The sequence below is a fragment of the Glycine max genome, chromosome 18, assembly GCF_000004515.6.
Source record: "Glycine max cultivar Williams 82 chromosome 18, Glycine_max_v4.0, whole genome shotgun sequence".
In the NCBI taxonomy this organism is placed as follows: Eukaryota; Viridiplantae; Streptophyta; class Magnoliopsida; order Fabales; family Fabaceae; genus Glycine; species Glycine max.
Window position 1 is genome coordinate 50,617,300 of NC_038254.2, and position 14,264 is coordinate 50,631,563.

Here is a 14,264-nt window from a genome sequence, read left to right on the forward strand (position 1 = left end):
TGGTAAATAATATCTTTCTAAAGAAAGATGAAAGTTTCCGTCACCAAAATGATATTGTGGGTTTTTAGAGAATTAAACTATAATATAAAAGTAAGTTGAGAGAGAGAAAATAAGCATATATATATATATATATAATTGGAATAAAATATTTTAGAAAACACACAGTTAATTTAATAAACAAAAGATAGATAATGTGATTACAACTAATTATAGTTACCTAACTTAATTTTATTAATCATCGTCTTAATTGTTAAAATATTTTTAAAAAAAATATATGTAAAAGATTGTATTTTATATTTATATTTATTTATTTTAATCATTGCCCTTATAAGGCTAATGATTAGCCACACCGAACTTAAATCAATGGCGAAGATTTTTTATGGGTGAAAGCATTAATTATTCCTAGAACAGGTTAGAATTTCTATTGAAGAACTACCTGTTTTGAAATATAATTTCTATTTCAAGAACAACTACAAGACGGACCTTAATCGTGATTTTTTCATCCTTTTATTTAGCATCCATGGGAAGTTTGTAGTAAAAATGTAAAACACTAATTTAGAAAATGAATGTCGTTTTCGGACCAAGCGGCCTCGCGTGAAACTTAAATCTTTAATAATTTTAATTTTAGTTTTGCTATCTATTATTTGAAGGGTAATAGTTAAGAAATTAAATGTAATTTTTTATTTATTAAAAGGGTCACATTTAATGTTATTAGTACATTTTAATCACAATTTTAGTAAATTTTTTCTATTGTTGATTTTTTCAATTATTATTATTCTTGACTGAGAATCAAATTATCCAAGGAATAACTTTTAATAGTTATTGAGCAGGAAGATACCAAGCTCATCTCAGTACTTCTAACTAGTTATTAGCTTTTGGTTAAGGAATATTCTGATTAAAAAAAACAACTTTTAATAGTTACTATGTTTACTAACTCTTTGTGTATATTATTTTTTAATAGTTCATCGTTAAATCATTTTTTTAGTAAATTAAGTCTATATTTTTTTATTTAAAAAATTTGAAGTTATTTGATATTTTATTAAATAAATTAATTTATAAAAATACAAGAAAATGTTCATGATAAGATTATTTAGTTACAAGTGTATGATGAAAAATATATAGTTACAAATGTTTAATTTATAATAATACCAAAATATGAATGATTAACGTTATGTTCGGTAATGGTTATTTTATTAGTTGAAAAAATTTACCTCATTTATTATTCTTTTATCATTTTATACTTTTCAAATATTTTAATCGTTAAATTATCAAACACTTGTATTTTAATAAATTAGTTTTTAAGCTTTTAACTAAAAGCTAACTTTTCAATTAATTTTTCTCAACAAAACCTAAATTATTAAACTTTAATATATACCAAAAGGTTATTAAATGGAGTAACAATATCAATAGTTACTCTTTGGACTTCTTTTTTTTTTTATATTCAATGGGACTGTGACAAACACGGAGTCAATAGTCTTAAAATTAAAGATCAACAAAGTTGAATTTTTCTCTCTTCTTTTTGGTTCATCTTCTCTCTTTTTTCTTGAACTTTTCTCTCTCTTTGGTTTGTCATTCTCTGCAATGGTAGCAACCGTTTGGAATCAATCATGAAAGCCACGACAGCAAGCCAGTTAGCCGCGCCGAGAGAAGATATAACCAACCGCATTGCGCGCTTTAGCATGTGAAGTTCCGCGTTGCTCATGCTATTGCCAATGTCAAGCACCGTCATGAGATCCATCGGAGGCCGCCACTGATGTCCAGAAGCGATAGCTGTACATAACAGAGAACACGAGCGTGGTGAAGAGGATCGCGAGAACTTGGAAAGATTGCGAGAACTCGAGCCACAGGAAAGACATGAAGGTAGAAATCGCATGGTAGAAGAGCTGAAAAAAATGAGCTTACGATGTCGTAGGACGACAATGACGATTCTCAACATGTGAAGGAAACGCGAGAGGTAGAAAACGTAGGACCAGAAAAAAACACAACCAGAGGGACGCGTCCCAAGGGGGAAACATAGCAGCCACCGGAGCGGGGTCTTATAGCACCGCTAGAGCCACGACGTCTCTTTGATTTTGGCGGCGATAGAGACCAAGAGGCCGACAAATATGGTGGCAGAGATAATTAAAAATGAAAAGGAGAATTCTAAATATGAGAAGGTTGAATTACTTACTTTGAATTTGAAGCCTTTTTTTTTGAAGAGGGAGAGGTTGAGCTTAGGGGAGAGAGGAGAATTTGAGTTTGACTTGTTGATTTTGGTTTGAAATATGAGGTTGTCATTTGGTAGTAATTATGTGATTGTTGAAGAGAAAAGAGAGATCGTATTCAAACACATAATTTTAAATTAAAGCATTTAAAATTCTCAGAATTTAAAATCCTTTAAAATTTTAAACTACCTCATCCAAACATACTCTCAAGAAATATTTTAATACTTTTATTATCATTATTATTCATTCATGTTCTTTTGTAATTATTACATTAAACTGTGTTACATCTTGAACCAAGTTTGGTCTAATATAATAAAATTACAGTTGCATATAAAAAATATATTTTTATAATTAAATAATTATTTACAAACCATATTTATCTACTATAATAATTCCAAGTTAGTTTAAAAAATTTATATAAAATTTAACTTTATAATAATAATAATAATAAATGTCTACCGACCATATCGGTGTGAAATAGAAATGAAATCCAATGGGGGAACAGAAAGAGAAAATGACATGGTTAGCGTAAGTTGAAATAAGCAAGTGCATATTAATAGCTAGCAAAGTGATTGATCCGCAAAAAATGGATTGAAAATGATATTAGAACAAACCAAGATATGAATTATATAAATCATATGATGGATATTGTATTTATTCATTTATTGAGCACACGTTACATGGACTCCCCCAAGACAAATGCATTGCAGAGTTACATGTTGCGTCCAGTGTCAGTGATTGCGATCGAGTGCGTGGCGACTCTTTTGAATCTTGACCCTCCTATGTTCCATGCATGTGCACCCTTTTTGGCTCATGTCATTCCAATGCATTCTAATTTGACTAGCTTTTCAACATTTTTCCACTCTCTATATAAAAAATTATGTGACTACACTGCGAGTACGAATGAAGGTTGATTTAACAAAACTATATATAGTCTTCCGCCACATAGTGAATTCGAGTTTGAATCATGATGAATCTAAAAACTTTTATGCTGTGAATTAAAGCAGTATTTTTATACATAAAATTGTGGGAAACAATACTTATAGTATAGATCCACTTTTTTATACTACATTTCAAATTATGAGAGTAATTTATAATTATACCTGTATATTAATTTCACCGAGAAAAAATTTCAAGTTTGTGGGACGAGCAATTAAAAATCCATTATGTATATTTTTCATAAAAAGTTTGTATCTCTCGTTGAGATATGTGTGCGGTTGTTTCTGGAACAAGATTGTTTCTAATAAAAAAAAATTGAATAAAAAAAGGTATTGTGAAATTGAGACCAAGACAAAGCAAAACAACAAGGGCAACAATTATAATGGTACCACATGCAGGACCAGCGCATTATTTATTACAAGATATCCATTAATTTTTCTATTGTGGTAGAAGAATCAAGAATAGAAGAGTATATTTTTTTTTAAAAATGACAAAAGCATTAATTAAGAGGCTTTCCGAGGAATACTGGCTGGGTTGATTTAGATAATGTTGAACAATCGAATTTTGACCACTCTCCACTACCTTGTGATCCAACAGAGCAGTCCCTTTAAATGATGTTTCAAGTACAGGGGATGAATTTTGGATATGCTAACTTTGACAATTTTCTATGTTTCTTGTCATCACTCGTCACGTGTGGTTCCTTTGAAGCAAAGAGATGCATGTGTGTAGAGAGGATAGGCCATGTAAAAGTGGAAAGAGTGTCCATGATCCAACATACAAGTAAATCATGAATATATTTGTGATGAATGCCTATACAAAATGTTGGTGCACATACGATAACTGTTATCATGTTTTATATTTGAGACATACTAAATAATGATAGATTATACTAGGGTGATGACAACAATAATGATAGTGTCTATGATAATGATAACAATGATGATAAGGACAATGATGGAGGTTGTTGTGATAGAGACGACAATAGTAATGATGGTGACATCAATAATTAAGGTTGTAATATTTGTGATGGTGTTTGTGATAACAACAATGATGGTTGTAGTGGGGGAGGTAGAGGGTGGAAGAGAGTGAAAGCAACTATCCTATCCTATTGGTTTCTAACCTAGCTTCATCCTTTGGATAAAAAAATATATTATTTAAGTAATTTTACATAAAAAAATAGAGAAGTGTACTTAACAAATGTGGAGTATAAATAGCAAGACAGACATGATTTAGTTTCTTGGGTCTTAACAACAAAAATTAAATAACACAAATATCCTCAACACAACTAAGATAGTTGTTATTCTCACACCCCTTATATCTAAGTTCATCTCCCACTTCTAACGGGAGTTTTACCCTTCAAGGGTATTTTTTATTTGATTTTTTCATATCAAGGCCATTTTCAAAATATTTAAAAAAAGAAGATAAGTCATAATAGGTATTACAACTTATGCATTACAAGTTGTAATATCTATTACAATTTATTATTTATTTATTTTTAATTAAAACCGTAAAATTATTTACGATTTCAATATAATTTTTTGTTATTTACGACTTCAACTTTAAATTTGTTTTGATTTTACGAATTTGAAATTGTAATGTTTTTTTTAAATATTTTAAGTGCTTTATATTTTTTTTATATATTTTACTTGTATTTTCTTCTTTTTTTCAATTTTTTTAAAATGGTAAATAATTTTATTTATTTGATTATTAAATAAGAATTTTTAAGTTTAATTGTTATTAATTTTATTTAATATCTTGTATATTTTTAAAATATTGTTTTATTTAAAATATTTTATATAGTTTTGTTAATATTTTTTTATTGAATATATTTTGTATAAATTTAGACAATCTTCTAATAAAAAGAAATACTAAAATTTTAAAACATTTTAATTTAAAAATTCAAGACATTTAAATAAAAATTACATGTTTTTAACAAAAGAATTAATAATGAGATGATGTCCCATAGATTTTTAAAATAATGAACTTTGAACTTGGTGCAACAAGATGAGAGATCTCAACAATATTTAGAAAAACTCATTGTAAAATATCATCTTATTATTATTATTTTTTGTTAAAAAAATATATAATTTTTTATTTAAATGTCTTGGTTTCTTAAATTAAAATATCTCTTTTTAATTTTAATATCTCTTTTTTTTTTAAATATTATCTAAATTTTAAATATAAAAAATATATTAAATAAAAAATATTAAAAAAATATATAACATATTAAATAAAATCATAAAAAATGTACTAGATATTAAATAAAATTAATAACAATTAAAATTAAAAATACTTATTTAATAATTAAATAAATAAAATTATTTACCATTAAAAAGAAAAAGAAAATAGAAGTCAAGTATATAAAAAATATAAAACACGTAAAATATTTAAAAAAATTACGATTTTAATGTCCTAAAATATAGGAAAAAGCTTACAATTTTAAAGTTGTAAAAAAATAAAATCTGAGAACTTTAAAGTCATAAATAAAAAAATTACACTAAAATTATAAATATATTATGATTTTAGTTAAAAATAAATAAATAAATAATAAGTAGTAATACGATGTATAATTGAGAAGTGGTAAATAACAAGACTTGTTACGACTATCTTTTTTAAAATAATTTGAAACGAGAATAAAAAGAAAAAACCTGAATAGTAAAACTCCCACTTTTAACTCCCTTTCTCCGCCGTCGCATCGTTGCTGTCATACACCGCTGCCCCCGCCCATGTTGCACCTCCTTCCTCCATTTTTCAGTTTTTCTCCACTGTGCATCAGAATCCACTTTTCATGTATTCTAGAGCGTTCAATTTGAAGAGTTGCATTTGAGAAATGGCATCGGCTTTGATCTCGCGTTCTTCGCGTAGGTTTCTCAAACCTTGTTCTTCTTCGGTATCTCTTTACCCTGCCATCTTCAATCCTGTGATTTCTTCTCAACAATCGGCAAGCCAAAACCCCTCTCAAAATCCCCCATTCAAGCTACCCCAGCTCCAAAGTTTCAATTTTGAGTTCCGTAAAACTACTGGGTCTCTCTCAAGTTTCCACCTTGTTGCGCACGTGTCCACGTGGCCTTCCAAGGAGAACAAGAACCACCAAAGTGGTGGTAATGTGAGTAGTAGTTGGGTTGAATTGTACTTGCCTAGGAAGGTTCAGCCCTATGCTCGCCTTGCTCGCCTTGATAAGCCAATTGGGACATGGTTGCTTCTATGGCCTTGTATGTGGTAAGAGTTCCTTATTCACTTAAGAATGCTTGCTTTCACATTCATTCACAAAACTCAGAAATGAACTTCATTGCTAATTGGAAATAGAGTAGAAGTAAGCATGCCGTGTCGTTTTTACATTGTCAACTAATCAGAAATCATCCTTGGTGTGACTTTTTAAGATAGATGACTGTTTGTGATTAGATGATAGTGTAAAAGGATTTTTAAAATTGTTAGTGCATGTATTATCTATTCTTGGAAATGTGTAGATATTGAATTGTTGTAACACCTGTGACATTGGTGATGAGTTGAGAAAAGTTCAAGCTCCTTTTTTGTATTGCAACCTAGTTGCTATATATGCCTACATTATTATTCTTTCACCTCTGATAAATTTTAAATTCCTACATGACAATTCTGTTGATCTAGCGATTGTTTTGTTTTCGTGTCTGATTGGCAATGGATGTGGAAGCTACAACTTGTATCATCAGGTTAAACGCATGTAGAGTGCCGTTATGATGTGCAACGAAACACACACCCAAGAAGTTCACCATTTGTTGAAATCCTATTCTCTCTGTTTTGTTTTTTTTTTTTTTGTAATGTTTCTCATTTTTCATGCTTTAGGTCAATTACCCTGGCTACTACCCCAGGTCACCTTCCTGATTTTAAAATGTTGGCTCTGTTTGGATGTGGGGCTTTGCTTTTAAGAGGTGCCGGATGTACTATTAATGATCTCCTTGATCGGGATATTGATACAATGGCAAGTGTTACGTCTTTTTAGTTGCATTGTTTTTTATAGGATATGCCAATATTGCAATTCTGTGTTGCAAATCACTGTAACAGGGTTGTGTATGTGTTTGACTAGTATAATAGGTACTGATAGGAGAATGAACTGAAAACTAAGTCATGCCAAGTGTATTGCTTTAACATTTCATATGGCCTGTAAGTTCATCTTTATTTTTTATACTTTGTATTAAAAATAATTCTTTTTCTCCTTGCCTATCATGTTTCAAATATGGTTAAATTATCAATTTACCGGCATGAAACTTCCTTATTTTCTTTTGCTCATACCCCACCCCATCTTTTTTGTTTTGGCCTGATATAGGGGGATTTGTTGTCCTCCTTTCTTCCTACTTAACCTTACTGTCATTGAACTATTTTTATTGATAAAAAAGTTGTATTTACTAGATTGTGTAGGTCTAAGTGATGGATAAGAGGATTGGATTAGGATTCCATGCCCAAAAAATTGCAAGAATCAGTTCCTAATGAGCATATCAAAGCCCAAATTAATTCAACTCGTTATTTCACATCCATTAGGTTAACAATGGAGACATCGGATGCTGTCTTATTTAATTTGTTTTTACTGCTATGACATTATCTTTGTGATTTTGTTTTGGTAAAAACACTTCACATTTACTAAGCATATGATTGCATCATTTGCATGTGGTGTTGTACTTCTTCCATTTAGCCTTTTCAGAAATGCTTCAGTTTGTTTTCCCCATCATAATTGATCTAAGAATTTATGTTACGAATGATATTGCGGAATGCAGGTAGAACGGACAAAGTTGAGACCTGTGGCAAGTGGTCTTTTGACACCATTTCAAGGACTTTGTTTTCTTGGTTTTCAATTACTTTTGGGTCTTGGGATTCTTCTACAACTGAATAATTATAGGTTAGTGTTAATTTTGAATTTTAAAAATGAATCAGGGTCTATCTTTGTTATGTTGGGGCTTTTGACACTTCAATTTGTAGTATCTCAATTAGTTATGCAAAGATAGAATCTTCCTGCCTGGAACTTTGATCTGTGTTGCATGTCCTTGATTGTGGCTGTGCAACCTCGATTGGTAAAGCTAGCAACACCAAATACTTTTGATGTTTTATAGGATTAAATACTATAGAGTTATTGAGGAAAATCAACCAAGATTCTTCTCCAGAACACGCCTTTTATCTACTAAAAATAGGAGGAAAGTAGGTTAAAAGGATAGGAACAGAAACATGGAAGACCATCTACTTTGAACTTTTTCCACTTAAAGTGGAGGAAAAAGGTGACTTTCTATATTAAATTGCTTAATTTCACAATGAGCGTCTGCTTTTCCTCCATGCCAGCCGTGGCCAAAAATTGATTCAATTGTTTGATAATAAAACACTGTTATGTGGGAGCAATGAAGACATGGCATTGCTATATCCATTACCAAATGCTATCTTAGAAAGGAGATATACTGCTATGCATCCTAGAAAACAGTCATGTACAGGATAAAGATTCATCCCCCCTTTTTTTAATGATGATTACTTTGGTTAAAAAAATGCTTTCTTTTTTTTCATTTTCAATTCACTTTTTAATTATAAAAGTGTTGCTTTGTTTTCATTTTATTTTTTTCTTTCAAATATTTGTATAGGAATTAGGGAAAATGATAAAAAAAGTTAGTTTCATTGTTTCCTACACAATTTTTTTAAAATAAAATGAAAAGAATGTGATATGTTTTTGTATTTAAAAGTGAAAATAAGAAACAAAAACAAAAGATATTTTCTCAAAGTAAATAGCTCCAAATTTTGCCTCTTCACATGACTTGCAAGTGTTATGCATCCTTCTACTTGATTTCCATGTTATCAATATTTCATATGCTGGCATAACTGAATCAATATAAATTGTGAACATGTGAATTTTGGCATTTTTTTTTTGAGCTTGTGTACATTTTGCAGCCGTGTTTTGGGTGCCTCATCCTTGTTGCTTGTCTTCTCCTATCCCCTCATGAAGAGGTTTACATTTTGGGTAATGAATTTCCTCATTTCCTGTTTTTTATTCTTATCCTATTTCTTTATTATTATTTTGAATTTTTGATGCTTGATCTCATCATGCTTTTATATGGTGCTCTCCTGTAACGATATTGGTTAGCCTCAAGCCTTTCTTGGGTTGACCTTTAACTGGGGGGCTTTGTTAGGATGGGCAGCAATTAAAGGAAGTCTGGATCCATCTATTGTGCTGCCACTCTATGCCTCTGGAGTATTTTGGACTCTTGTGTATGATACTATCTACGCACATCAGGTAAAACAGAATTGTGTAAGATGCAATCCCTATGATTTTGCTCCTCTGCCTTTAACTGATTCATAATCTGCATTGATGTGTAAAGTATGATTACTAGTTTTTTGCTTTCCTGACCTTCTGCCTCTTAACGGGCTTATTATACTCCTTCAAATATGGAAGTTGTAAAAGTCAAGTTATGAAACAAAAAGTACAATGACAAAGACTGCTTCGTATCCTCCACTTGAATCTTTTGTTTAAGGCAATGCAATCGAAATTCCTAACAGAATGTTTTGTAACCTTGGCATTCAGGACAAAGAAGATGACCTGAAAGTGGGAGTTAAATCAACAGCTTTGCGCTTTGGTGATTCAACAAAGGAGTGGATTACGGGGTTTGGGATTGCATGCCTTGGTGGTCTTGCTGTTAGTGGATTTAATGCTGAAATAGGTATTATTTTATGAACATTTTGTTCTCTTTTTTTCATGAATAGTTTGGGTTGCAATGATTATTTATTACCTCCCAATTCATTTATGTGGAGTAGGCTGGCCATATTATGCATCTCTAGCAGTTGCGTCTGGACACTTGGGCTGGCAAATATGGACAGTCGACCTTTCTTCACGCGCTGACTGCAATAGGAAGTATGTTAGGGAGGTTCATTGCATAAACTCGTGATTTAATTATCCACAAGCATCTTTTGAAAGGATCTCAAATCTTGATTTATTGGCTAGACCTTACTGTTGGAGCTTCAGAATTTCTTTTAATGTTCAAGACTCAATAAGTCCATATTACCATGGAAAAGAAATTCTGAGATTATCATAAAACGTTTTCAAATTTCAGTTTCAGTTTTTCAAAGAATAAATTAATATAGCTTTGCTTCAACCACTTGATGGCATTGGCATATGACCTCAAATATAGAACCCCTTCAAAATTCAGTGATTGCTCAATTTTTTTGTTTATTACTTTTCAAGTGCTTTATTGATTGATGACCATATGTTAGAAAACATCTGACGTATCAATTAGCTTACTGTATATTGTTTACTTTTATCTTAAATCTGAACATTACGAGCTGATTTGGTACCTTTTTGTTTCCTATTTTTTCTCCATACAGATTTGTTTCAAATAAGTGGTTTGGAGCTATCATATTTGGTGGAATTCTGGCTGGAAGACTTTCATCCTAGCGGTACATTTTCCCTTACAGTATACACACACACACATGAACAATCAAACATTGTTCGCATATCAAAACTCTGGACCTTAGAATGTTGTATCTGATTACGTTTTCTTTTTTTCCTTCTATAGAACATGTTTGCAGAGCCAATTAATTTATGGCTGAGCTTTATTCATTGCATGATGAAGCTTATTCTTTTTAGTTATTTTTTGGGAACTAATTGTTGAAACATGGTTGCTGACATGATATTTGTGCACAAGAAATGAAACATTTTTTCTCCATTTGTGTTAGTTGTATCAAATGTTGTTTCATTGAAATAATTTCGGTAATGGTTGAACTGCACTGTGAGGTCAGCACATGCAAATAAGAATTTTTGTTCTTTCAGAAACATATTTGCCCCCTATTTACACATCCAGGGATCAAAATTGTCATTTACTCTTACTATTATTACTAGGAATCTCAAAAATGGGTTCAATACGACTGATCGACCCATGTAACCTGTCCGAACAGGTTGAATTGGGTTGAAAAGTTCAACTCACCAACCCAACAGGCCAATCAAATGGTAAGTTGGATTGGATTGACCTGTGGGTTGGCCTTTTTTTTTTTTAACTTAATTAAAGTTCAGTCTTTAAAGTGAATGATTAGATTTGGCTGGAGAGAGTAGTAAATTTGGCTGGAAACCAACACTTGAAACATGTGATTCTGATGTGAGAAGATAAAGTGTCCAACTCTCACATAATCAACTTAACCCTTTAGGGTCCAACTCTCACATAATCAACTTAAGCATTTATGCCACAAGCTCAATGTTTAGTGGGTTGTGGACCGTTTGATTGACTTAACCATTTGGGGGCCGCCTTACATAATCAAGTTAAGTATTTACACCATAGGCTCAATGCTTGGAGGGCTTTGGACCGTCCGATCATCTTAATCACTTAGAGGATCGATTCTTACATAATTAACTTAAGCATTTATCAATTTATGTCATAGGCTCAATGCTTGGTGGATTGTGGACCATCTGACTGACTTGATTCCTCAGAGGACAAATTCTTACATAATCAACACTAGACCTTTACTTCTGAGTGTCGGTCATCAGCCTACATCAATGACTGACTTGCTTCACTAGCCGATTATCTCACCCTAAACAGACTATACTATCAAGTACCTATCCCCCCAAAACCACTAGGACGTGGCGACAATGCTAGATAGCACTCTACATCTATGATAGGTTAGGGATGCACAACACACCTGTACATAGTACGGAGCTAACAAAATCGTGCATGTACAAGTGTGTGGTTTACATGACCCAATACCAAGAGAAAAAATGTAAAGTACTGATAGAGGACAGCACGTATAATTAGTGTTGAGCCGCATGGCTCGTCCATGTTTATGGTTAGGCAGAGCTAGAGGTGTTGACAGAGGCTTTAAGCTCAAGGGTATTATGTTCCCTCTATTCAGCATCCTCGAACGCGAACAATACTCAAATTAATTACTCCCTCGAGACTTAAATATAAGCAAAAAAAAAACTGATTAAGACCATTAAGAAAATTAGTTAACATCATTTAATTATGATAGTCTTAGAAATAAAATCAATTTCATTTCCTAAAGTACCCTTTACATTTAGTTGAATAGGACAAAAAAAGAGAAAGTTGTTGGAAATAAAACCCTAATTAATGAAGGGTATTTTGGAGATGGTATCATTAAAAAGGAAGTTAGTTAAAATTTACTTATATTTTAGTCCATTGCACATAGAATATTCGTTACTTTTATTTCAGTTCGAAGGGAGTATTAGTTTAAGAACTTATCTCCACCATGAATTGATGCTACTTGACTTTAAGATAGAGCCATACTCAGATATTGCATCTTGGATTATGTTATGTGTTGCATAAATTTGGTCACTTAGCCTAATCGTTCATTTAAAATGAATATTTTAAAATTAAAATTATACCATTAGTTTTTTTTTTTTATCAAATTTTGAAATCATCTAATAATTTTGTTTTTATGATTAATTTCGATTTATTATTTTAATAAAAACAGATCAATTCATTATCCATTAGTTTAAGTTTCATTGATGATTAGGCCCCTCAGGATATCATCCAGCGTATTAAATCTATTCCCCCTCCTTCCTTGGATGATGAGGAAGATGAGTCTGGCCTGGAAATCGTTTGGGTGAGTTTTCAGTCTGTAGTGCTTATAATCTGATCGCCAATGGATTGGATAGTCAAAGTGATACTGCGTGGAACAAAGTTTGGAAGCTCAAAGTTCCTCAGACTTCGGACTTTCATTTGGTTGATGAAACATGGTAGATTATCCACTGCTCAAAGGATTGCCAAGTGGAGTAGTTCAGCACCCACTTGCTATGATTGTTCTTCCATTAATGAGTCAATCCTTTATGTTTTTCCCTCCATTGCATATCGATTATGTGAGTGAGTGAGAAATTATATAAATATAAAATTATTCATATCATTATTATGATTTTTTTTCCTTCAGAATCATTGTTAGGATTATGTGCTATAAAACTAGACACATTTTTAATGATTTTAGAGTTAAGTTAATTAATTTATATTTTCTCTTATTTAGATTCTAATAAATATGAAACATAGTTTTATAAGAAAATATTTGATAAGTTGATTTAATAAACTATATATTTGATATTTTTTTGTATGCTATTATTATTATAGAGTATCCACCCAGAAGAGTAATCTTGTTATAAACTTTTTTTTATCTACAAGGTTTGAACACGAGATCTTATTTAAGGGGACTCACTCCAACATTGCTCATAACAACTTCTTATTGATCTATACCATATGATATATTTTATTTTATAGTAATAAACTTATAAATAGATTGATCACCAACATGCTTAATGTTAAAATATACACACATAATTTCTAAAAATTTCATTTACAATGAATTTTTTATAATAAATTATAAATCGATAACAATTTTATTTGTTAAATATTTTATAATGCAAAGGTTTAATAAATTTTAATATAAAAAATTTTAAGTTTATATTTGAATTTATACATATAGGTATTACATCACTGTTAATATTATTAGGAGGAAGAACCAATAATAATTTCAATAGGCTTAAATTTTTTAAGAATATATGCTCAATTAACATACCATTAATCTTCTTACTCAATTTGAATGTAATTATAGTTAATATGATATTTTTTAGTATACAATGATTTAAACCTAGAACCTTATGCATACTTCCCATGCCTCCACCACTGATGGATTTAACCCCAATGGATCTATTTAATATGATATTAAATATTTTAAAAAACATAAATTCATTTATTTATATATTTTTTAATTAATACTAAATACAAATAATACTAAATATAAATTTTAAAAAAATATGATTTAATCAAATATGTCCATCGCATAGATGTAAAATCTAGTTGTATGATATTGTGAACTATGGTTTGTGAATTTTTTTAAGTATAACGAAATAAATAAACACATATAGGATAATGGTAGTGATATTTATAACAGTGTTTTAAAATTCAAATCAAACTGATCGATCGAATCACTCTAATCAAAACTCGATGACTCAACAAAATTCAGTTATCAGATCAGACAAACAATTATCTTTTTATGAGTTCCACAATAATTATGCTCATATGGATCCTACAACCCTTTTGTCTTTCTCCCTCCAACTTGAAAAGTCTAGTGATGAGAGAGGCCCAAACCTATCTCTTTAAAAAAAGCTTTTAGCTAGCTTGATAGTGAGTT

At 30.8% G+C, this 14,264-nt stretch overlaps 1 protein-coding gene across 3 annotated transcripts; it reads left to right on the forward strand.

Moving 5' to 3' along the window:
• The first annotated feature begins 5,729 nt into the window (after window positions 1-5,729).
• On the forward strand, window positions 5,730-13,058 carry LOC100797753 (4-hydroxybenzoate polyprenyltransferase, mitochondrial). Of its 3 annotated transcripts, none has more exons than XM_026126783.2 (9): window positions 5,730-6,362; window positions 6,963-7,098; window positions 7,889-8,010; window positions 9,039-9,108; window positions 9,232-9,381; window positions 9,670-9,805; window positions 9,900-9,996; window positions 10,467-10,538; window positions 12,561-13,058. In XM_026126783.2, exons 1-8 carry the CDS (start codon window positions 5,974-5,976, stop codon window positions 10,534-10,536), a joined length of 1,170 nt encoding a protein of 389 aa, XP_025982568.1. In that variant the 5' UTR covers window positions 5,730-5,973; the 3' UTR covers window positions 10,537-10,538; window positions 12,561-13,058. The 3 variants fall into 3 exon arrangements, with proteins under 3 accessions (XP_025982568.1, XP_006602725.1, XP_006602724.1); XM_006602662.3 differs by having other exon boundaries at window positions 12,612-13,058; XM_006602661.3 differs by having other exon boundaries at window positions 5,731-6,362; window positions 12,603-13,058.
• The last annotated feature ends 1,206 nt before the right edge of the window (window positions 13,059-14,264 follow it).

Bases quoted from the DNA above. Each gene is read 5' to 3' on its own strand.
- LOC100797753 (XM_026126783.2), top strand. From the start codon at position 5,974: ATGGCATCGGCTTTGATCTCGCGTTCTTCGCGTAGGTTTCTCAAACCT. The intron at 6,363-6,962 runs GTAAGAGTTCCT...TTCATGCTTTAG, and splicing joins CTTCTATGGCCTTGTATGTG to GTCAATTACCCTGGCTACTA. The intron at 9,109-9,231 runs GTAATGAATTTC...GATATTGGTTAG, and splicing joins TGAAGAGGTTTACATTTTGG to CCTCAAGCCTTTCTTGGGTT.